Here is a 24,539-nt window from a genome sequence, read left to right as displayed (position 1 = left end):
GCTTGTCAATGTACTTTTCATTGCTAATATCTGAGACCCAAAAAGAAAGCAATCATTGCCTTAGTTGAATTCTTCGATATCCTAGAAGACAACAATTAGCATACTTAATAAGCAGTTGCCCTTTATTTTGGCTGGAGATTTTAATTGTCAGCTAAAGTACATGGAGAAGAACAAGTTACTCGCTTACCTGGTAACATTCTTTCGATGGAATGGTCCGACAACGTATTCCATATCGCTCCCTCCCTGCCTTCCCCGCTACAGAATTTCTTATGCAATTGCAGCTTACGTTTCCGCAAGGCTTTGTGTGGTCAGACTGGCAGAAGACTGGTGCCACACATTCTGGGGGGAAAAAACTACAACTGAGGCTACGGGCGTTGTGCGTCCTACTTATAACATCCAGTGACGTCGGCCGTCGAAAGAGGTCCTCGAGGGCGGCGTATCGACGTCATCGACGCAGGAGCCGAAAGATTTTCCGAAGAAGCACAGCTGTAGTGATTACTGTCATAGATATGGAATACGTCGGAGGACCCAATCCCCTCGAAATGTACATTTGTGTAGGATGATGTTGATGTAATTGGCATATTCAGGAAGCGCTTTGCAAGCCAAGTATACCTCAAAACAAACATGTACTCATCTTAATCCAGAGTACTCTAGAGGATACAGGGCTTGCAAGGATCGTTTTCCAGATGATACGCCAGCGAATCCTAGGACAGCCTTGCATATATAGAGTGGATTATATTTAGACAGAGAACCGGAAACTGCTGAGTAATTTTAGGGTTCAATCTAAAGCATGGTGATCACGATGCAGTTCAAATCACCCTTTCACTTTGGTTAAGACAAATATTACAAATAGGCTTGCAAACATTGTGTGTGCAGCAATTCTCCCCAAACAGGAGTTTCTTTTAGAAGCAGTGCTAAAACTTTGCCAGAAACATCTGGGAATAAATCAGTGAAACCTTAAATCCATTCTATACCACTAGGCACAAAGCTATAAGTAAAGAGGAAATTGGACAACTGGTTTGATCAAGAGTACAGATCTTGCAAAGCACACGTATTAATGTCCTGAAGAATGAATCTGAAAGAGAACCTCAAGATAAGGGAGTTGAGAAAGGAGTATAAGCTCTTGACAGCCAAGAAAAAAGCAGTTAATAAATAAAAAGGACATTTTAAGTGCGCATGTAAACAAAGGCAGCCCAAGTGGACCCAACTGGCTGTTTGGCTGCTTTTTGCTGTGCGTCCTGCACTCTTTTGTAACGCTGTCTGCAAGTAGTCAGTGCGATGTAGAAACGCGGCAAACTTCTGTTGAAAGCAACTTCCAGTAATTATCTTTTTCTTCACTCATCTAAAGATACGTGGACTTTGTGCATGGACATTGTGTCTCACGTAGACCTTCTCTCTTCTATTTGCAGCTCCTCGGTTTCACTGCTGGCCGCGCCCTTCCCCTACCCAGCAAGCCTACATTTGTCCATAGTCTCGCACACCCCAGGTGGACCCAAGTGCCTGTTTGGCTGTTCAGGTGGGCGGCGTGAGGTGCGCGAGACCTGCTGCCTATAGTGCTCGCGGTTGCAATCACTGTTTGTAGCTTGTCTCTTGAGCATAAAGGTGGGAAATCCTTAATTTAACTCTGAGCATAAGTATCTATTAGCCTAGAAGCCAAACTGAGTTATAATTATTGCAATTTGTAATCATAAGCATATATAGAGCTTTGATGGTCACGTGATACGCTACCATTGTATAATGGATAAGAGCTTAAGGAACGGGAAACGCCTGCAAGATGTAGTGCTTAAACCACTCCCTGTGCCTAACATTCCACTTGCCATATCTTCCAAGGAAACTAAAAAGACTGTAGCAGAAGTGAATGATAGGCATGTTGGTGCCATTTCTAGCGGGGCTGACATCACAACTATCTTCCCACTAGACACAGGAGCCACTAGTGATGTTACTCCTCGTCCATTTATCCTGCACTCACAAAAAGAGCTGCTTCAAGTTGAAAGAATCAAACTGCTTCTGTGACTCCCGCTTCAGGCATGCCGCCCACAAAAATGCTCCCAAATATACCGATTAAAGACAACTCCTTATTGGGAGTCTCTAGTGAGGAGAACTGTATTCCATCAACGGACACTTCCTTAGTAGCACCCGCCGTTATGGCTGAGCTGCATAGGCGGGTGTGACTTTTCAAAAGGTCCTTCCACTCCAGATGTTAGCACTTTGAGAATTCGTGAACAGGTACACTTTCACATGACACCTCCAATGCACCAATTCTCATGAAGGTTTGGTAACCATCAAAGGGCGCGTACAAGCAAACACCAGTTCACCACCCTCTGATGCTGTACCCAATATCACAGAGCCGGCATATCCTCATTCTCTGGTACTATCACTTGACTTGAAACACCCAAACTTCCCGATAGAAGGCACACGGCAACCCAACTCGTCAATTCCACTATATCTGCTTGAGGAATCCCTCATTGATTTAAATGAGCAGGAATTACAAAGTTTTTCTGTGCTCACACGGATTCTCAACCTACTGGATAGAGGGCACGAACACACTCACATGGCCATCGATACCCTCAAAATGTCTACATCTGACATCCTTATTAAATTAAGCAAAATAGAGGGTTTCATGTTAGCCCAAGAAACTTGCCATTCACTTTGGGCAAGGCAATCCTTTAAGGGAGTTGAGTGCATTCAAAATGACCCCCAATCCTTGCCCAAAATTACCCAATCGCAACACACTCAAACTAATGCATACATCAAACCTCTAGATGTTCCTATTTTATCATTTGCACACATAGTACAGCAACAAAAGCCTGGGTATTCCAATGCTGGCGCTGCCCTACAACCTGACTATATGGCAGTTGCCAAACTGCAACATCGTAGAATTTTGGTAATAGAAAACATACTTTTCAACGCAACCATGGTACCTTTGGACCTTTTTAATGGGGGTTGTGAGCCAAATGTAAAGATTACACCCACCGAAAGGGTATCAGATACTCTGGATAGGCCCACAGCTCCAACTGAAAAAACTTTAAGGGCACAAAAAAGGCACCTCTTAGCCAAATCGTCTAATGTATATTCGACATGTTCAACAGCTGCCCAACCCAAGTCAAAAAATATGGCATCTACTAAAATCAAAGGGCATAACTCAGCCATTAAAAAAAATTGGCCTGCTCACATGATGACGCTATTCTAGATCTGAACCAACTTAATGCTGAAAGTTGGCTACATTTGGGTCTAAAAAATAATGAAACAAAAATACCACCTTTGTGCAGATGCAGGTAGGGTTAGGTAACCCGGAAGGAGACTGCGCCCAATATTACCTAACCCTACCTACACTCCTTTTGGGGTTTTTTCTTGGAAAAACCCTAATACCCGGTGAGACGCGACCGTCTACACACAAATACAGTTACTTTCCAATATAAGGATAAACCAGTAGGAATATGTCGCCAAGTTAGACCAAACCACCATAGCCAAGAGTTTTGTGCAGATGCACTCTCCATTTCTGTTCGTACAGACCCAGCACAAGAGCCAGCAAATGGTGAAAACTTAAAAACATGCCTTGATGCAACAAAGTGCAGAGACAAGTGCCCCTCTGACTCAAACACACCTCTCACAGTTCTATAGTTTAACTGCAAATAAAGAGTCCTCTGGGCCACTTCAATCAAACCAAGTTATTATTAACAACAATACTTCACCATCAACAACTTCCTCTTTAAGCAAAAAAGGTAAGCATCTCAATGCCTCTAATATAGAAGCTACTATAAGTGGTCACAGGCCCACAAACTCTCAACCCGTACCCGGCATAAAATCAGAATCTGGTCAGGATCAATTATCAATTTCCCCTATAGCGAAAACACTAGACCAAGTAAGCAGGTGTGTTGAGCGCTCTATCCATGCTACCAGTGATTTAGGGGTTACTCCGACTGCCTTCGAGGAGGTGCAGCTGACATGCGACTAATAATGGGATGGGGAGTAAACCCATCCAGTAAAGGGAAAGCAAGCTTAAATCGATCGGCGCTGATAAAAACATTCCAAATTCCAGCATTGCGCAATTTGATCTCAGATGTTGAATGGATAAAACTTCCAAGCTGCCATAACAATCGCATGCTTTGCAAACTGCAATCATATAGCAAAGTTACTCTGGGACCATCAATCAGACCTGGTCTCTATAGGCTTTAATATCTTTGCCTTCTGCTCCATGGATGAAGCCACTAGTTACATTGAATATCAACCGCCTGTGGCCATTGTAACAACTGAAATCATTTAATCTGAACAGTTACATGTCATGAATAACAAAATGAAGGAACAACTTGATTCGTTTTCTCAAATCCTAAATGGGTTAGCTTGGCTAGAACCGCTCATCAAAACTCTAGCCCATTCAAATGTACAAGTAGAAAAATCATAAAAGTACACATCAATATACTCATGGAATTGCTGTGGATTTAGAAATGTATTTGCATGGTTTAATAGCTGAGGCAGAAAAACCATCTATTATTCTTCAATGTCGAAGGATGATATCCACATAGATGGCTATACCTCTTCTTCGCAACAAGCCTCAAGAGGAACTGTTGGGTGCCCATCTGGCGGCCTGGCAATTCTGATAAAAAATTACTTCAAATTCATCTTGCAACAAATCTACGCTTCGCCAGAGTTATTGGTTATTGAACTTACAATCGAAGCTAAACCCACTTGCATCATATTAGTCATATCTCTATATTGGAACCCAAGCACAATGCCCCTTGATGTGATGACATCTAACCTAAACGCAGTGTTGACAGAAGCCTTTATTAAGAATCTGAAAAACAAACTTATAATCGGAGGGGATTTCAACTCAACACTGCAATCACATCCCATTACAACTCCAGATAGTTAACACAATCATATCAACATCTTCTATGAAAGAGGGAGTCTATGGACACTTTTTTTGCTGAGTGGAACATTTATTTAGAGCTTGAGAACCAAGATAGGCTTCATAAACATGGCATTGCGGTAACGCTAGTTCATGCATTGATTAAATCGCTATCTCGCATGACTTAGCTGGGAAATCTTCCTACCTCACACTACTTAAACCGAACACAAGTGATCACCACATCTTAAAGTGTATCACTGACATCTCAATTCCATCATATCCTGTGATCTCATCTTTGGGACTACTGGAAATTGATAGATACATGTTGTCCATACGATGGAAGCCCTCCCTGTGTAGACAATTGTCCTATCTTGTCAATTGTGATGTTTGGATAGTCGATGAGTCAAGCTCATTTTGTGGGGAGTATGTCTGCTGATGCATGGAATGTGCAGATGATCCATAACCATTTTAGTAGTTTAGCTTTGTTTGAGAACACTGGGAATCCTTCCCAACACTCAAATACTTTCAGCCCTGCAATTAACATCTTGAAACTGTCTAAAAACACGGCACTTAGACGCATATTAAAAAAAGGGAATAATCCAGATTATATAGGTTTAAAGAAAGCAATCATCTCAAAGTACAAATCTGTGGTGAAAGCTATTAAAACTGAACAGCACCTGAAAAATAATCAAAACAGGATTAATCTCTTATGTAAGAGAAAAACGAGCGATTTGGGCCTTCCTAAGGAGCCCTATGGGCAAGCGAAGCACAAACTTTCAGGCAGCTATGTCTGGTAATACCTGGACAGATTACCAAAGTAAATATCGTCTCCCACGAAGATTCCATTGCTTCAATGCCAAAGCTTTAGTGACACCTATGCTTCCAAACTGTACGTGGGAAGTAGAAGACGTGATTTGGGCCCTTAACAAGCTGAAGTACTCAAAGGCAGCTGGTCCAGATGGCCCGCCGCCCTGTGTCTTGAAAGACGACCCTCAATTCTGGGCTGCTGTTTTGAAGCGTCGCTTTGATTCCATCTTTCTCACAATGGTGATTCCAAAATCATGGTTGACATCCATACTCATTCCCCTACTGTTATGCTTGAGCTAAAACATGGCGCTGGTGCGCAGTCTATTCTGGGGGCACTCAGAGCCATAATGGATATTTACTCCATGCCTCCGTGAAAAGCTGTACTTACTTTGCTGAGAGCTGAATTTACTTTGCTGAAGAAAACCTGCTTTCCAAACCTGGTATGCAGTCAAGGACATTCTGCTGGGATAGCTGGTTTTGTTATGTCTTGTTATGAGTTATGGGACTGTTTTCCGTGGCGTTTGTTCTTAGGAGAGGGAAGCGCTTTGCTCCTTGAGGTTGTCGGTTGACCGAGCTGGCAACCAACGGTTACCCATCAATGCGCAAGTGCATTGCCAGAAGGTTCGAGAAATGACCACCCCTTTTTGAGGAGTGCATATATGCAGAACCCCTCAACGGTCAGACGAGAAAGTACATAGACCTCAGTCGGAAGGGGGGGGGGGACGCTTTGTCCGGCATACCTGTGGGCTGTTGTGCTCTCGGCCTGGCTGTTACCGGGGTCTTCCAGCCGCTCCTGGCGAGATGAGGGATTCAGTTACACCCACGGGGATGTATTTTCTTTTGAATTCTCGTTCTTTTCTGTGATTTATTTCTGTGTTATCACTTGTTGCTTCCAAGCTTTGAATAAATAGCCGTATAAGTGCTCATTATTTTCTAAGCGTGCGTGTGGTTGTAAATCATTGCGTCTTCTTCCTGTGTTCAAAATATTGGCTCTGCAATTGCGCTGGTGATTAATGACTGTCCATGCACTCTGGGCGAGCAATACACCTACATAAAAAGAGCTCGATAGAAATCCCTGCTAACCTTCGTCCTATAGCAATGATCGATATCGCAGCAAAGGTCTTTGCTTCTCTAGTGCTAAAAGACCCAACTTCCTTCACTTCCACCCATCATACACCAGCACGTTTTCAAACTGGCTTTAGGAAATCCATGGGGACTCAGCTAAATGTAACTATTCTATCTCACATCTTGGCTTCTTCACATCAGTCAAAAAATGGTCCTATTTGTATTGCATTATTCGATCCCTCATCTGCTTTTGATTGTGTTATCAGAGGCATTCTGTGGAAAAAAATCCAAGGGTTTGATATTCCTGCTCACATCATTGCAATGATTGCACTTACCGACAACCAAACTAATTATAGAGTTAGGATTGACAAGACTGGGCTACTCACAGATCGCATCTCAACAGAGATCGGCGTAAAGCAAGGATACAATCTTGCAGCCATGCTGTTTAATCTTTATCTTGCAGATATAGATGCACTGTGGTCCAACTCTGACCCCTTCCAAGTAAAGTTAGGAGCGCTGCTAATCAACTTGCTTGCCTTTGCTGATGATGTTATTTTATTTGACCATACTCCATTTGGTTTACAGAACAAATTCCACTATTTCTCCTTATTTTGTTATCAACACAATATTGTCATGAACTCGTCCAAATCAAACATTTTAGTGTGTTCCAATTAAAAAAAGGTGACAAGATTTCAATGAAGCCTAGAAGGCAACCCACTGTACATTGGGAACAACTTATTTGGGTTATAATTTGACCAAAACTTAATTCAATCAAAAAGTGGCACAATTCCATAACTATCAAAATTATTCCGCTAATAGAGCAGATGAGGATATTCTTGCACAAGTTTTACAAATTCTCAATTGCGTCATTCATTGACTTCGACCTTCTTAAAGTAGAGGCAATCATTTTATATGGGCTTGATCTCTGCTTGCTTCCCATAGGTGGTGATCTCAATAAAATTCAAGGCATCATTTGGAAAACTGTTGGGTCTTCCTGAAAGTATCCCCAATGTTATAATCATTCATGAACTTGGGTTGTTTTCTTTGGCTTCTAAGTTACAATGGCGAAGGATTAGCAATTTCCCAAAAATGCTTGTACCCACCCCAAAATCGCTATATGAGGACTTAGCAGGGAATCTATCTAATGAGAGACCAGCATCCCTAACATCATACAATATACATATGCGGGCTGTACTTGACAAGATTGCCATGACTCCTGAAGATCTAATACGTTCCGGGATAGTAAAGAATAAGCTATTTCAATCCATTTGGGCAAATACATCAGACCAGATTGGTTGCTACAAATCATGCACGGAATATGCCAAATTTAGGCATCCACAGAAACCCCATCTAGCATATCTTATGATGTTTCCGTGCAATCAAGCAAGGAGAATGTATATGCGGTTTAGACTTAACCTACTCCTCACTAAAGAACGTACAAAATATTGGAAAAATAGCACCAACATAAGCAACAATGGCTATTGTAGATTCTTTAGCACTGGCCACGAATCAGAAACTTTGAAGCATCTAGTCTTGTATTGTGGCTTCTTTGCTATTACCAGAGAGTCGATTCTGAGACAATATGTAAAAGGCAATTCACCTCACTCTTGAATTATTCAGAGTAACATGTATGTGGGGCAAAAGCAAATCTTTAATTTTAAGCTTTAGTACGTTTCTTAAAGATTCTAGAAACAAATCTCGTACATGGTAGATTACATCGATATAGAAGCGGTTAGGGGGTGAAAATATACATCTTTTCCTTAACAATAATATAGCACCTTCTTTATAACCATGATATTGTCTCTTAATTATTTCATTGATTGTTCAAATGATGAATTGTCTTCCATTTGTTCATACAACCAGGTTTATTTAAATTATGAACTGCCCATGATTATTTGAACAGTGTAATCACATTGAGAGATGAAATGAATTACCAACATGCAAATATCGATGGGTTGAGAGAAACAAAATCATTCAAATGATTGTAACAATTCCATTTTGTTAATTCTTTGACAATTGCAAGATTGTCTTGTATTAGACTAGGTTTTAAAAAAAAATTCTAGATGATTATGTAAGCAAGTGTATTGCAATTGTAAGATCTTACGTTTTACTGTAATTTTGTGACGGTGCTCGCACCAAATACAATAAAAAAAATAAAAAAAAGGCAGGTGAAACTTGGCATATTGTGGCCAATGTCACCACACAGGATCTGGTGAATTATGAAACTCACATTATGAGAGATGCAGGCAACCTATTTTTCCAAGTGTACAAAAAACAATCTCTCTTAGACAGCAAGGTTGAGTGAAGCAACAGAGGACATCTCAAATGTTATTCCACCTTCATATATCACAGTATGTGAAGTAGAAAAGGCTTAATTTTTCAAGCAGGCGAACAAAGCTCCCCGAGTCTGTCTAACCATTTCAAACTTAGACTATTTGGATACTTTTTTTACATAAACTACTTTATGGGCTATTGAATCAAGATCGAATTCCTCAAACCTGGAAAGGTACAGAGATGATACCCCATACACAAAAAGAGGCTTGAAATTACCCCTCTAATTATAGACCAATTTCATTCATTGACTCAGTGACAAGGTATATGGAAAAAATGTAGTTCAGCGCCATTAAAGTTGGGTTACGGACAACCAAGTGCGGTCCCACTTACCGGCAGGTTTTAGACTTGGCATAAGAACAATTGGTCAGGTGTATCGGATGACTACCTCAACATAAATGTGCCTTATTAAGGGGATACCCCCTTTACTTGACATGTCAATCTTCGGACTGTCTCTGATGCAGTACGAGAAGGGAATTATGAAATTATTTATAATCTCTAGGAGTGCAGACTAATTTGGTCAGTGCCATAGCCAACCTGTCCAAGGACAATTATGCCTTAGTGAGGATTGGAAGAGAATGTAGATCTACTTTTCCTGTTACAAGGGGGGAGGAGGGGTGACAGGGCTGTGTATTGGCACCACTTGTTCTCTATGTACATCAACAAGCTGGCCAACATAGTTAGTCTCAGAAATATGGATGCACCACGTTTCGGAGGGCAGTCTATTGATAGTGGTCATCGCAGATGATGCGGTACTCATCAGCAAAACCCTGAACGAGCTTCAAAAAGACAGAACTTTTTTTTATTCATAGTAACAGGATGGGTTTCGAAATTGATATTTCTAAAAATGAAGTATCTAGTATTGTCAAAAAAGGAAACCGCATAACATTAACCTATATTTGAGGGACTCAATGCTGGAAAGAGTGGATCACTAGGATAACCTTGGGGTACATATACATGAAAGGTTTATGGAACAAGCTGAAAACAAAAAGTGAGTTAACCCTCTCCATTTATGGAAGTCCAGTCAACATGCTTTCTAAATGTTATGTGGAAAGCTGCCAAACCTTTGAAATCTATCAAGCAAATACTCATTCTGCAGCACTTTATGGTGCACCGATTTAGGGGGTTTGGTAAATTCAATCCACGGATCGAAGAGAAGAACAAGTTACTTCTTACCTGGTAACGTTCTTTCGATGGGATGTTCCTCCAATGTATTCCTCATCTTTGATAATTTGTCTCTAGCTTGCTGGCCTCGGAATTTTTTTCTCTGTAGAGGGCGCTGCGCGTCGACGTCTGCCGAGTTGGTGTCCTGACAGCCACCGTATCGGTGCCGACGTCACCATGCCCATAAATAGCCACGCGCGGCGTCCGTTGCTCAGTTCCGTTTTGTAGCATAAGATAAGTCATGCCTGAATTGGTTATTGACCTTGAAAGAGCGTAAACTGCAACCAGAAGGGAAGTATTACTGCGGGGAGGGGTGATGAGGAATAAGTCGGAGGAACATCCCATCGAAAGAACGTTACCAGGTAAGAAGTAACTTGTTCTTCGAAGGGATTGTGTGCTCCGACGTATTCCGTATCTTTGATAGACTCCCATAGCAGTGGCATGTAATTGGAGGTGGGAGTAATAATGTCATGTTTCCCTTTTAGGAATGAACCGAATGTAATACAGTAGGCCAAATCTGGTCTCTTGACTAGTGGAGGAATCCAGGTTGTAAAATCTTGTGAATGTATGTGCGGACGACCATGTGGCAGCCGCACATATGTCTCGGACCGGTACCCCTCTTTGGAGGGCCGAAGAGGCTGCGATACCCCTGGTTGAATGAGCCCTAAGATTCTGGGGTGGCTCTTTCCCTGCCAGTTTGTAACATTCCAGAATGGCCAAAATAATCCACCTGGAAATGGTCTGTTTTGTTATGGGTAGGCCCAACTTGTGACCCGAGTAGCCTACAAACAGCTGGTCTGCTTGCCTACTCCTAGCCAGTCTGTTGATGTAAAAGCTTAGAGCTCGCCTTGGGTCCGGCCTATGTAGCCTTTCTTCCTCTTTCCCTGGATGGGGAGGAGGGTAGAACGAAGGTAAAGTAATTTTCTGAGTGAAGTGAAATTCAGAAACAACCTTTGGGAGGACATTAGGCTTCACTGGTAGGACAACTTTGTCCTTATGGAAAATTGTATGGAGGGGGGTTACAAGATAGAGAATGTAATTCGCTTACCCTCCTAGCAGATGTTAGTGCTACTAATAGGACAGTTTTAAGAGTGAGAAATCTCAGCGAACAAGAGTGGAGTGGTTCGAAGGGAGTACCCATTAGGAAATTTAAGACTAAATTTAAGTCCCATAAGGGAACTTGGAATGGTCTTGGAGGATAAACATTAGTTAATCCCTTGAGAAATTGTATTACTAAGGGTAGTTTGAAATCCGATGGTTCCTTCGCAGTGCGCTTGAAGATGGATAGCGCCGCGAGATAGCCTTTTACAGTGCCAACTTGAAGGCCTGAGTTTGCCAAGTAGAGTAGAAACGATAACACCGTCGGTGTACCACATGAAAAAGGGTTGATATTGTCCTCTATACACCAGCTGCAAAATTTGTTCCAAAGGCAGCGGTATAAAGACTTTGTTGCTGGCCTTCTGGCCGAAAGCAACACCTCCATGACATCAGGGAGGTCCCAATCCTTGTACCTCAACCTTTCAGAAGCCAAGCGTGAAGGTTGAGGGTTCTTATGTCTGGATGGAGAACCTGACCTCCCTTCTGCGAGAGAAGATTCTCTTTGAGTCAAAGACGGATTGGAGGGCAGATGGACATATGCAGAAGGTCCGGGTATCACGTTCTCCTGGCCCAGTCTGGGGCAATTAGGATCATGGTTTTCGGGAATCTTCTCAACCTGATCATTTGAAGAATAACAGGGACTGGTGGAAACGCGTAAAGGAGTGAAACTCCCAGTCCACTACGAACGTGTCCCCTAGAGTTCCTCTCGGGGGAAATTCCCTTGAACAGAACAGATCGCACTTCCTGTTGGTGCTGGTGGCGAACAGATCCACCTGAGGGGTTCCCCAAAGGGGGAAGATCTCTTGAAGGACTTCCTGAGCTAGCTCCCACTCGTGGGAGACTGCTCTGCCTGCTCAGAGCGTCCGCTGTCAAGTTCTTTTCTCCAGCTAGGCGGCCTGCCGATAGAGAGATTCCTTCCTGAATTGCCCAAAACCAGAGCTGCATTGCCTCTCTGCACAGTGGCAGTGACCCTACACCTCCTCTTTTGTTGAGGTAGTGCATGGCCACCGTGCTGTCCGTCATTATCAGTACATTTCTCCCCTGTACTGATGGCAGGAAAGCTTTCAGTGCTAGTCTGATCGCTCTCACCTCTAATAGGTTGATGTGTAGTCTGGACTCCGATGGAGACCAACGACCGCTGATGGTCAAGTTGTTGGCATGGGCTCCCCACGCCGTGAGTGAGGAGTCTGGCTACGGTCATCTCCGGCCATGGTTGCCAAAACAGTTCTCCTTTCAAGAGGTTCTCTGGATAGGCCCACCATTGAAGATCGTGGGCTACCTTGTCTGGAATCCGGAGGAGATCTGTCATTCTTCCGGAGTATTGCGACCACTGGGTTCTTAGTGCCCACTGGAGAGAACTCATTCTCAGGCGAGCCTCTGGCACAAGGAAGATGCAGGATGCCATGAGGCCTAGCAATCTCAAAAAGTTGAAGGCTGGGAGATGTTGGGCATTTTGAAACTTGTTGACCATCTGCAGAATATCTTGAGCTCTCACCTCTGGTGGTGAGGCTTTTCCCAGGTAAGTGTCCAGGACCGCTCCGATAAACTGGAGTCTCCATGATGGTATCATCTGTGACTTCTTTAAATTGAGGGAGAAGCCCAGTTTGTGAAGGAAGTGGCAGACATAATCTAGCTGGATCTGAGCTTGTTCCGAAGATACAGCTCTGCTCAGCCAATCGTCCAGGTAGGGGTAGACGTGGATCCCTTCCCTCCTTAGACTTGCAGCCACTACTGACACTAGCTTGGTGAAGACCCTCAGGCGGAGGTCAGCCCAAATGGCAGAACTCGAAATTGATAATGAGAGCCGCCAATTGCGAACCTCAGGTATCTCCTGTGTTTGAGATGGATTGGCACATGGAAATAAGCATCCTGGAGGTCCAGAGATACCAGCCAGTCCTGGATCTGGAGGGCCTTAAGGATCTGAGAGAGGGTTACCATCTTTAACTTGTCCTTCCTGAGGAACTTGTTCAATTCTCGTAAGTCCAAGATGGGTCTCAGTCCTCCGTCCTTCTTCGGTATGAGAAAGTAGGGGGGAGTACCAGCCCTTGTTCCTCTCCGCTACAGGTACCGGTTCCATGGCACCTTTCTCTAGCAGGTCTACAATTTCCTGCAAGAGGAGCGGATCTGGAACTTTTAGAGAGCTGTGCCCCGGTGGATGACTCTGAGGGATGCGCAGAAAGGGTAGGCAGTAACCTTGGGCAACTGTCTCCAATGCCCAAGCATCTGACGTAATAGCCTGCCATTCCGTCAGATGGTGAGTTAACCTGCCCCCTAAAGGTGTTTTGTGTGGAAAGACCTCAGAGTGGTTTGGGGGTGGTTGATGCAGATGCTGAGGGTAAAGAGGCACCTGCTGCGGCCTTAGTACTTTGACCCGTCCACCTTGGGTGGATCTCCTTTGGCCTCTTTGAGCCGGCTGTCCTCTGCCTTTCCCGAATGCGGAATAGCAGCGAAAGGACTTTCCTCTCCCAGAGGTTCCTGAGGGGCGAAAAGGAGTTTGGCGGATTGCAGCTCCTAAAGATTTTGCTGCTGCTTTAGATGTTTGCAACTTTTCCAGACTGTCATTAGCCTTTTCACCGAATAAAGAAGAGCCGTGAAAGGGCATATTCAAAAGTCTGGCCTGTACATCTGGAGCAAAGCCAGACTTTCGTAACCACGCATGCCTGCGGATTGTAGTACTTGCCGCCATGGCCCTGCTGATAGTGTCAGCGGAATCGATGCCAGTTTGAAGAGATTTGCACATGGCATCTTTGCCATCTTTAATGATGTTAAGGAAGGCTTCCCTTTCATCTCCTTCCGGTATGCAGTCAGCCGCTTATGAAGCACACTCCCACAGTGTGTGACTGAACCTGGCGAGCGTACAAGTGGCGTTGATGGACTTCAATGCCATACTACAAGCCGAAAAGACTTTTTGCCATAGAATCGTACCTTTTGTCATCTCTATCCTTTGGGACAGTAGGATAAGCGGATCTGCTGCTTGATGAAGTTGCCGCTTGAACCACCAGGCTCTCTGGAGTCGGGTGTTTTGATAAATATTCAGGGTCAGCCGCAGCTACCCTATACTTGGCTGACAATTTTTTTATTGACTGCAGGGATAACCTCAGGAGTTTACAATTTGATGAAATCTTCCTTTGTAAAGCTGTATGGAAAGGGACCACATGATCCACCTGTGGACCTTTATCTAGTATGTCTCTAAGGTCATCCTGGTGAAAAACAGGAAGGCGCAGACCAACCCATGAACTCAATAATTCTTGCCATCAGGGTTCTATAGGGGGTTTCGGCATGTTCCCCTGGGTCTGGTTTGACAAATTCCACTTCTGGGGAAGTGTCCAGCCCACTTGCCTCATGTAATGATTCCTGTAGGTCTTTCAACCTTCTTTCTTCAGAGGTAAAATACTCTGACACAGGTGGTGTGGTCCTCTGCAGCCCGAAGGGTCTTTCTTGATCAGAATCCTCCCCTTCTTCATAGATTGAAGATAATCTGGGGTACTCTGACCTCGGAAATGGTGTAAAACCCATTTCTAAAGCAGAAGGAGACAAACTTGTCATTATTGGTCGAGAAAAAGTCTGTCGACGCCGATGTAAAAGGCTTTGAAGGCGGCGAGAAAACTGGAAGAGGCCTCGAGGAACTCGAGAGGATCGGGATCCTACTCGAGGATGTTGGCGACGCTCTGAGCATCGTGCTGAGGCTCTGGGTATAACCGTTGGCTGTGAAGTAGCCGTGGTTTTCTTTTATCGGCGTCGACAATGGCGTCGATTCGATGGACCGATGCGTCGAAGAACCCTTCGATAACGGCGTCGATGGCGCCGATCCATGAGTTGCAGGGACTTTCGACGACGGCGCCGAAGATGCTGCCTTCCTACCCGATGGCCCGTGGTGCTCTCGGGTGGACTCTTTCGCCGGGTGCAACGACTCGCGGTGTTTCGATTTTTTGGGCTTTTCACCCAGGGTATCACCCTCAGCTGTCTTCGAGGGGGGTCGAGGCCGCTTTCTCGAAGACGTTTAGCATTTTCTTCCTGAATTCCTCCCACTCAGCCTGAGAGCTGTGTTTTGTGGGACAGGAGACCCTTTCTGGGGAAACCGAAGATGACGAGGAAGGGGATCTTCGACGTCTCTTTTTTGAGTGTCTAGATCTCGACGAGTGGTGGGAGCTACTTCGAGACCTAGAGTGGGAATGTTTGACGGCGAGGAGACTAATGCCTCGACACGGCCGAAGAAACTTTCGAGGAGGGTTTGACTGGCTTCCCTTTCTCGAGCTTCCCCTTGCGCTCCTTCAAGGCTTTCGCCGTCATGGACATGCAGTCCTCACACTCCGAACAATGGTGCTCGGCTCCCAAGCACCACAAACAGATCCTGTGAGGATCCGTTAGCGACATTCCTTCCGCAGTCTCGACATTTTTTGAAGCAGGACCGCGGAGTCATCGGTTCGGATGAGGAAGCCATCGAGTATGAGTTGGTTTTATCGAGGAAATATAAGAGGTTTATCTGACTGAATTGAGCAACGATGTTCCGAGGCACCACGAAGCGTGGAAAAACGGAACTGAGCAACGGACGCCACGCGTGGCTATTTATGGGCATGGTGACGTCGGCGCCGATACGGTGGCTGTCGAGGGACACCAACTCGGCGGACGGCGAAGCGCAGTGCCCTTTACAGAGAAAAAATTTCCGAGGCCAGCAAGCTGAAGACGAATTATCAAAGATAAGGAATACGTCGGAGGACACAATCCCTTCGAAATTAAAATATTGGAAACATTTTTAAACTCCCCTTGACTACCCTAAATCCATCCCTTATGCTTGAATTAGCGGTTCGGGAGTTTCCCATGAAGCCATATTAAAGTCATTGTTTTTTGGCACATGCTATGGGCATGAAAATTGCTTAAAATCCCACAGGGAAGCTTGTTGGATGTATTCTCCCAACCTGGCTCAAATCTTCCATGGTTTACATATATACAGAATTTGCCAAATATTGCTCACATCGAGATTTTTGGCTAAGCATACAAATGGATCAGAGAGATTGTCTGCCATTTAGAATGGCTTATAATGGTTTATGGCATGCAAATTGGTGGTGGAGCCTAATTCGGGCTTAACAACCAAGTACCTTTAGAAAAAGGCATGTATGGGCCAAGAACTGTACTAATCTGTGAAAGGACTACGAAACAAGGCCACTACTGCTGAACATTTGCAAAGGGATTCCACTTCTGAGTACATTTATAAGTAAATTGAAGTATGGTGCAACAAATGTGCACATTTTTCTAAACTATTGAAGACTGTATCCAGCACTTATTCTGTCTCTTTTAGACCTCTGAGGATTAAATATATTTTCCCATCGTCAAGTAAAACTCCAGAACAAATGGGCAGGCATTATCTTATGGCTATCAATCCCAATCAGAGTTGTCTTTGCGTGAAACTGATTTCTAAAGAGTGTGTGGAAATTAAGAAGGATTGAACAGATCTAGCTCCTTTGTTGAGATTCAGGGCCTAATTCACAGAGCGTTTTCCAACAGGGTTTTGCAGTTATAAAATGCTTCTGTGAATTAGGCTAAGAGAGGTTGCATTTATTTAGTGTAGACTTGGGTATGCAAAAGAACGCAATGATTATTATGCACATTTTTTAATAAAACATGTACATCTATTGGTGAATGTATTGGTGTTAGGTTATTTGCACATAATTGAAACAAAGGGTCTCTGCCCATTTTCTTGTGTGTTAACATTTTGAAGCTGGGGCAGCTCCCTATTAGCTCGTATATACCCTATTTTGAGTGTCTTCTACGTTAGGTTGTTTCCCACAAAAGATTCTCTAGTGTGAGATTTAATGGAATCTATTTTGACTGACAAAACAAACAACTGTAGGAGGAAGGAAAACCTATGTGTATGTATGAGATGCATTACTCACTGTAATAGCATTTCTGATGATTGTATCTGTTTAGATTGACATTCTGTGCATGTGGTCCGACATCCAGTGGTAACCGCAGAGTATTTCATCTCGTGGCAAATCATCAAGGATGTAAAGGCCACTTTTGTTAAGAATAGTATGTTTAACATTAACTTTATAAAAGAGGCAGCTTCTCGATTTCAGATTGTGTGCAGTCTTGGCTTTGCAGTCTTTGCGTCACAACCGGAGGATCACACAACAGTGTTCCATCAAACCCTCAGACTTCTTCACTGTTAGTTCTCTAGAGTTTCTTTGCAATCATGGACTTCACCAGCCTTTTGACATTTTCATACAAGCATTTTTATGTTTCACCAAACTCTTGACTGATTGGAAAGTAGTCCTATAGATGGCGTCTGCAACAGTTGAGGTTTCCAGAGGCAGCATGCTCTGGCTTTCTTACCTGCAGAGATAGCCTGGTGCAGTTTGAGTTGAGCAAGGTGTTTGCAATGATACAGGTTTCCAGAGTTGCTTCAAAATGGCAGTCAACTTTCCCTTGCCACAGAATGTACCCTTTCTACTTTGCTGCACATCTTCCCACTGGTAAGTGTCCCAAATGGCTCAAAGAATACTTACAGTGCCCAGAGATGGTTCAAGGGGTTTTATTGAATTGTTTAGCAGGGAGCTAGTGCCAGCCCTACCTCCAGTATTGAAATAGTGTTTTCCACCTAACCCAGGCATACCCAGTCCCCGGTATAGAATATACAGAATTAACCCTGCCTGTATTTTCTAGACTATCTAGTTGGGATAATCTAAAGGCAATTTCCTTCTCATTATAGACTCCCTCAGGGACTTCCTAGACTAACCTACACTATCAGTTTGTTAGTAACTAACCGAGAATCTGGGATGTGCCTTCAGACACTGTGCCACACTGTCTTCCTCTCACACTCTGATGTTCCTCCCCATATTGCCATTGGCTAATCTCCCCTCTCTACTCTCCTACTTCCAACTCCACCCTCTTTCACTTCTACTTCCTGCGTTTTCCTCTATCCCTCCGATTTATCTCCTTTTACCACCTGCCTCCACCATTGGATGTTACTGCTCATCTACTCAACACTAATAGTCTAGCCGACCTTCTACTGAGTCACCCTCTTTCACCCTTCCAAACACTTACCATTTACTCTCGACACTACCTTCAACACTTAAACTCACTTAGCACACTCACAACCCAGTACCATACTCACCAAACAAATACCTCTAAATCGCCTCCACATTTCAATCCACTGTCCTTCCTCTTCCTTGTCTCTTGTAATGCCACCCCCTCACTGGACCTCAAGTGAACAACCCACAACTTCCTATTTCTTGTTGCCCTTTTTATTTCTTCACCCCCCCACCCTAACTTCTGCCATTGGACTGGTGGCCCTTTATAATCTGGCCCCATCTTTCCCAACAGGGAGGTATTATAAACAGCGGGTTTTACACCTCTCCTTTTCTCCACGTGGAATAATGTCGACCAGCGGAACCCCGTGTCCAGGTTTGTGTTGAAGGAGCTTCCCAACGCAAGTACGGTCTCGTTTGGTGGTGGTTGCTCTAATGCAAGTCCCTGGTGGTCTAAGGTGACCCAAGCGGCTTCGCTGTTGTGTGCTGGACAGCAGGGAGAAGCATATCAGGTGGCCATATAAGATCTGTCTCTCCGTTCGTCTGTCCACATCCAAGATGTAGATAGGCATGTGGAGTTGATGGGTTGTGCTGGCTTTGCTGGTCACTGCAAATTTCTGCAGCGCTTAGCTTCGTAAAAACATGCCCAGCATGGATACCAAGAGAAATGCGATGATGCAAGTGGGTACTGCCCATGCATAAACAGCCACCTGGAGAGGGGACAGGAATCTCGACTGCAAGCTTACTCATTTGGGGTAGGACTGTCTCTGGCTTCTACTCTGAGAGGCTTCCCACCCAAGGCTGAAAGGGGTTCCTATCCCCTTGTGACAAGGTCAGGTTACTGACATTGTCCCAAAAGGTGCTTGCCTGCTCTTTCCTACACTTGTGAAAGGCTTTGGGCTTCCAATTTCACCCATACTTCCCAGTCACATGGAGGGACTTCCAAAAGTGAAATAAGGCTTGCTGGCCATTTCCAAAATGACAGCAAAGTAGAGTATTGTGTGGTGGCCAAGTACAAATCATTCTTCTGTGTAAATAAGGGTTTATTATTTTAAGCTGCTCTTTATTACTTTGTGAGGCAAAGTCTGTACATATAGGTGTTCATACAGCACATGTGATCTTTCAACATTTTAAATTGCTCATCTGCCTCGTGGACCACATCATGGTGAAAGTCTGCTTTTATACTGACTATATGCCATCATAGTCTGATCAGTGGATAGGGGTATTTTTATCTACAGTTTAAAAGGAGAACAATCCGTGGAATGCGCTCAGATACATGTTCAAACCAGCTCAATCAGAAAAAGGAGGAGCTGTGCTGGACTCTGGCAATGGCCAGGAAATCCCTCTCAAGCTCTAAACCCTAACTTAATATGCTGTTCATAATGTTTTATAGGTAGGGAAAACCAATATTCTTTGGGAAATATACTTTTCTTAAATGTACTTTATAGTAATTTTCCCTAAAGAAAACTGGACCCACCAGGTGATAAACTGTACTAAAAAGATGTTTCATCAATTTTGATGCAACAGCACAACATAACTGCAGTTCTGCCCTCGATTGTGGGAATATTGGATGGCATTCGCTTTAGCCATGAATTCAAATGGCCGAGATGTAACAATGAGGAATTAATCTTCACATAGTCCGAAGAAGCTTCAAATGAAAAACCATACAGCGGCTACAAAAAAAAGGGCATAAACACTTACAGAAAACCAGCAAACCAAAACCTTAAAACAATGCCCCCACCATCCCCCATTGGTGGTGAAAATTCTACGTTAATGAGTAAATTTACATTACCATGGAAACATTTTTCATTCCCCCAAAGAGAAGCAGTCAAGTTCTTACCTGGCATTGGTTAATGGCGGCATGGTTACCATGGAAAGGAGACTGTCTGTCTTTATCCCGATGATGTCTGCTGCTATGTTTACTTCGCTGCAGTTGTTGCCGCAATTTTGCAATCTGGGGGGTGGGGGGAAAGCATACTCAAATTGGAAAAAAATATTTCAGTTTTGATGAAAGCATTGTCAGGGGTAATGGGTCTTGCAGTTACAACAGAGAAGGAGATTAGTACAGATAAATTAACTGATAGTTTGCGGAGTAGAATGATTGTCTGATGTACAACAATGGCTCCCTTATGTTGGAATATTCCATAGATTACCATTCCAAAGGAATGTTGAATAATTCACAAGTATTATGTGAAGACTGTAAAACAATGAAAAAAAGCTGCATCGGAGAGAAGTAAAATAGCTTCAGAAAAAACCACTGAACAGTCCTAATGGCGCTGCTTTGCCACTTGCACGTTTGATTCTCAAATCCCTGTCATTCACACTGTCATGCAACTCCATGCACGCATGCATCAATCCATATCACCACACCTTCTTCCCCATACTAAGAAATAAAGTAAAAAGAATAAAGTTACTTGAACCTGACTTTGCCCTTGAACTTGCTGAGAGGACAATGTCACAAAACGCATAGGTCACAGAGCACTGTAAAATGTATTGGTTACTCATGCTTTCTCCACAATGATCCAAACAACTTGCATCCCCAAACAACTTCCATCCTCACGCTAATCTAAGCTTTGTATACCCTGGTATTCTGTAGGCATTCCTTCATAGTAAACACTTGGCTTCCAGCTCTTTCATCACAACCACAACATGAAGCTTCACTAACCCATCTGATAATCCCCTGTATTCGTGGAACGCACACTCAGCATGTCGGGCAACAGCACCTAAGACCCGCAGAATGCCCCAGTCCCTTGCTGGGACACATACAAGCCTCTCCTGCTCTGGGAGACTTCCATGGCGGCATATGCTCAAGAAGAACAAGTTACTTACCTCTGTCAATGTTCTTTGGACTAGAAGTTCTTCCCAAGTATTCCTCATCTTTGATATACTCCGATATCCTGTTTGTAGCTTGGAAACATTTCACAGCAGAGAGCGCTGTGCGTTAGTGGCTGGCTTAGTGTCCCTCAACAGCCTCAATCTGTCAGGAGTATGACGGTGGTACCAGTATAAATGCCTCAGTTCATGTTTTTGCTCTCACCACCAGAGCAGTCTCAAAGATGAGAAAGGCGTGAGCATTTGTGACTAATCAACTTCCGGGGCACCAGTGGTCCAGGGATGACTGTTTATAAACCATAAATCAGCCCCACACCTTAAGTACACCAGAAGGGATCCGAACAGATTGGAATAACAAGCACATTTTAAAAATCCTTTTCCAATTTTGGTAACGTGGGCGGAATAGCAGGCTTATCTCAGAAAGATCGTTGGTTTGTTGCAATACGGCGAAAATACAATTGTTACCCAATGATGAAAGGGACTGCCCAGACAAGGTTGCATACAAATATCTACTTTATTATTATCACCACAACAGACAGTCCTAGCAACACAACGCAATACACCCCACCCTGTAAAGGAATGCAGAGGACAGTTTGTTTCAAAGGAGGAAAAGGATCCACTCTGGATACTGACAGAAGGGTAGTCAGTATAGTAAATAATTGCAACAGTTCAAGGATACTTGGCTTCACTACAAAGGGAGCAATGGGTCATAAACTGTCTCTAGGGGCCTACAGAGAGGGAGAGGACCAGGAGGCCAAAACCACAATGTACCTTGTGTTGTAGGTGTTCTTGCTGCTCAAGAGGGTCGAGTCAACTTCAGTGTGCTTTGCAGGCTTCTATGCCAGAGTTCATTACAGGAGTCAGCTGTGGGTATCAGGTGGCATGCGGCAAGACTGCTACAGGCTGGCCTACAAAGCGGCTCAGGGTCAGGAATCGTCTCACTGCTGGTTGGCGGTTCTGAAGCACTGGTCGAGGCTGTGCTGCTGTCTTTGCAGGAGAGTCTGTCCTTGGTCCCAGTGAATTCAGAGGGCGGAGACGGGTACAAAATCCACAGCCCGGCAGGGAGTGTGATGCAGTGGTGTCTGCAGTCTGAAGGACAGAAGATGAAGACTGAGATGGAGGTTTGAGGTCTGGGCGTACCAAGGGTTCGGAGAGGTAAGACTGCGCCTAACGAGGACAGAGGTGGGGGCCCTGAGTGACTTTAGTTGCTTAGATGCTGTTTTGGCGTAAACTGCTACCCTCCGAATAACGCTGACCGTCCCCTCTCTTTCTTAAAATTGATAGAGGACTGGTACTGGCCGGGTACTGCCACAGTCATTGTGACCCTCTTTCCTACACGGTTTCCCATGATAATACATGAACACGACCCACTTGAAAATTGCAAATGGTCCCTGCACCCGCCGACAACTAAAAATCAGAGATGAAGTAGCACTTAGCCTGAACAAAGGCATTCAACGCCCAGACAAGAGTCTAAACGGGGAACTTCTTATACGAAAGTCCCATTTAAAGATGACTCAGTGCTGGAAATTGGAGAAGTGAGTTGAGTGACCCAAATGCCGTAGAGCAGGAGGGAACTCACGTTGAGGGGGGGAAACAGACGCAAGAGGCCAATGACGGTTGATACCCCCCGCCACCCTCACGATAATAACATTAAGGAGCCACCCACATGACCTGATACCAATGAGGGGCAAGATGCAAGGGGAAAACTATGTACTCAGAATACCTGGATGGATACCAAACAGTGACAGAGGTCGAGGAAAAGTGTCTTCAAGAAATATTTGCACGCCCGGAGTCACCAGACTGAGTATGAGTGTCTAAGTGGGAGTGACTCTAGTGTAAATGGAAACAGACCCCCAGTAAGTATTGACAGATTGGGATACCCTGAACCACACACTTCCCTGGCTGCTAGATTACAAAGAGATGGAGGACATTAAATCAACAATGGCCTGGCAACGAAATTTAAGCGACTCATTCTCTATTAAATGCTCACCCCAAAAGGCACCAACAGAAAACTTGGGAGGCGATTTCAATACTAAACCAGTGGAGAAATAACGGATTTCAAGACTTGGCAACTACCCCAGGGTGAGGGAGGAAGTCAACCCCCTTAAACCCCACCAGCCCATGTAATGATGGAAGGGAGATTCACTGAGGGCAGAAGAGAGGAGGATCGCTTCAGCTCCAAAGCAAGTGTCTATATCCACCTCTGCATCTGTAAGAAGAGACTTTTCATCAATAAGCAATGGATCGATTAACAATGCCCAAACTCCCTTACTCCCTCTAATCCAAATCCCAAAATCTGTGATGGCTGCATTGGCTATAATTTTGAACCCGTTCACCAAACTGTATGAAACCCTAAATGAGACTACCAAGGAGCCCTGGTGACAACCATCCTCACAAAAATGACGAGTTTAGAGGCTCTCTCAGGAGTTATTCAATCATGACTGGACAGACGCAGAACTGCCCAATGGCAAGCAATGCTTTATGATTTGGCCTGAGGAGAGGAGGCCGATAAAAACAACTTTGATGTCGTCCTTTCTGGAAGCTATGAAATCGTAGAGAGCATTTCAAGAAAAAGCTCTATAAAGAGGGGAAGAGACAGCAAGTGAAGATTTTAAAAAGGACCCGAACATGGGAAGTGAGATCCCCGATATACATGATTACCAGTATTAGCTGAGTAAATGCTTTTAACAGTATACCGAGGTTGCATCTAGAATTGTCTAATTAACTTGTCAAATTAATTTTTTAATTAACGGAGTTAGATGGCTCCATCAAACTTACTCCTAGGTGTGTGCCAACCATAGCTAAATTTGCTTTCTAAACTTTTGCTACAGACTGCAATCCACCACTATGCCCAAAAGACACACCCAGCAGCCTTAGAGGCTACTGCCTTAATAGACCACCACATCACGAGGCCCAGACGCACGACCTCCCAGCCCTACTTAGACATGGGCATCCAGAAGCTAACTAGCCACCTCACCTTCCAGCCTCAGCATGCCACTCAAATACACATTTACCTTAAAAATGTCGATCACCCTCCCAGACTCTCACTATCCAGACCTACACGTTTCCTGCGCCATGCACGCCAACCGAACCCTGTGGCACCTCAATTGGACTTGGAAGCTAAGCTCACTTCTCGCCCTTGCCAACCCTGGCCCCTGAAGCCACATTTAAATACTCACCTAGCCTTAATCAACCTTGCCCACTGATCACTCGTAATATCAGGCTAATGTCGAGCATACCTACTGGCCTCCAGCGTCCACAAACTACAATACCATTCATCACCTGGAGGAATGCACACCTCAACCCAAGAGCCACCTCCCACACAACCACAAGATCTCATCATCTCCCTCAGTCACCCACTGCAACTCCAA

At 44.2% G+C, this 24,539-nt stretch overlaps 1 protein-coding gene across 1 annotated transcript in view; it reads right to left on the bottom strand.

Annotated features, from left to right (window-relative positions):
• FAM117B (family with sequence similarity 117 member B) overlaps positions 1-24,539 on the bottom strand; it is a 675,983-nt gene that overhangs the window by 278,292 nt on the left and 373,152 nt on the right. Inside the window, exon 4 of the mRNA XM_069615514.1 lies at positions 20,177-20,290. Within this exon, the coding sequence (XP_069471615.1) occupies positions 20,177-20,290 (114 nt within the window). The remainder of the gene's footprint in view (positions 1-20,176; positions 20,291-24,539) is intronic.

This window comes from Ambystoma mexicanum, chromosome 9, assembly GCF_040938575.1.
Source record: "Ambystoma mexicanum isolate Mex_15411 chromosome 9, UKY_AmexF1_1, whole genome shotgun sequence".
Lineage (NCBI taxonomy): Eukaryota > Metazoa > Chordata > Amphibia > Caudata > Ambystomatidae > Ambystoma > Ambystoma mexicanum.
This window is presented reverse-complemented; position numbering and strand designations above follow the sequence as displayed.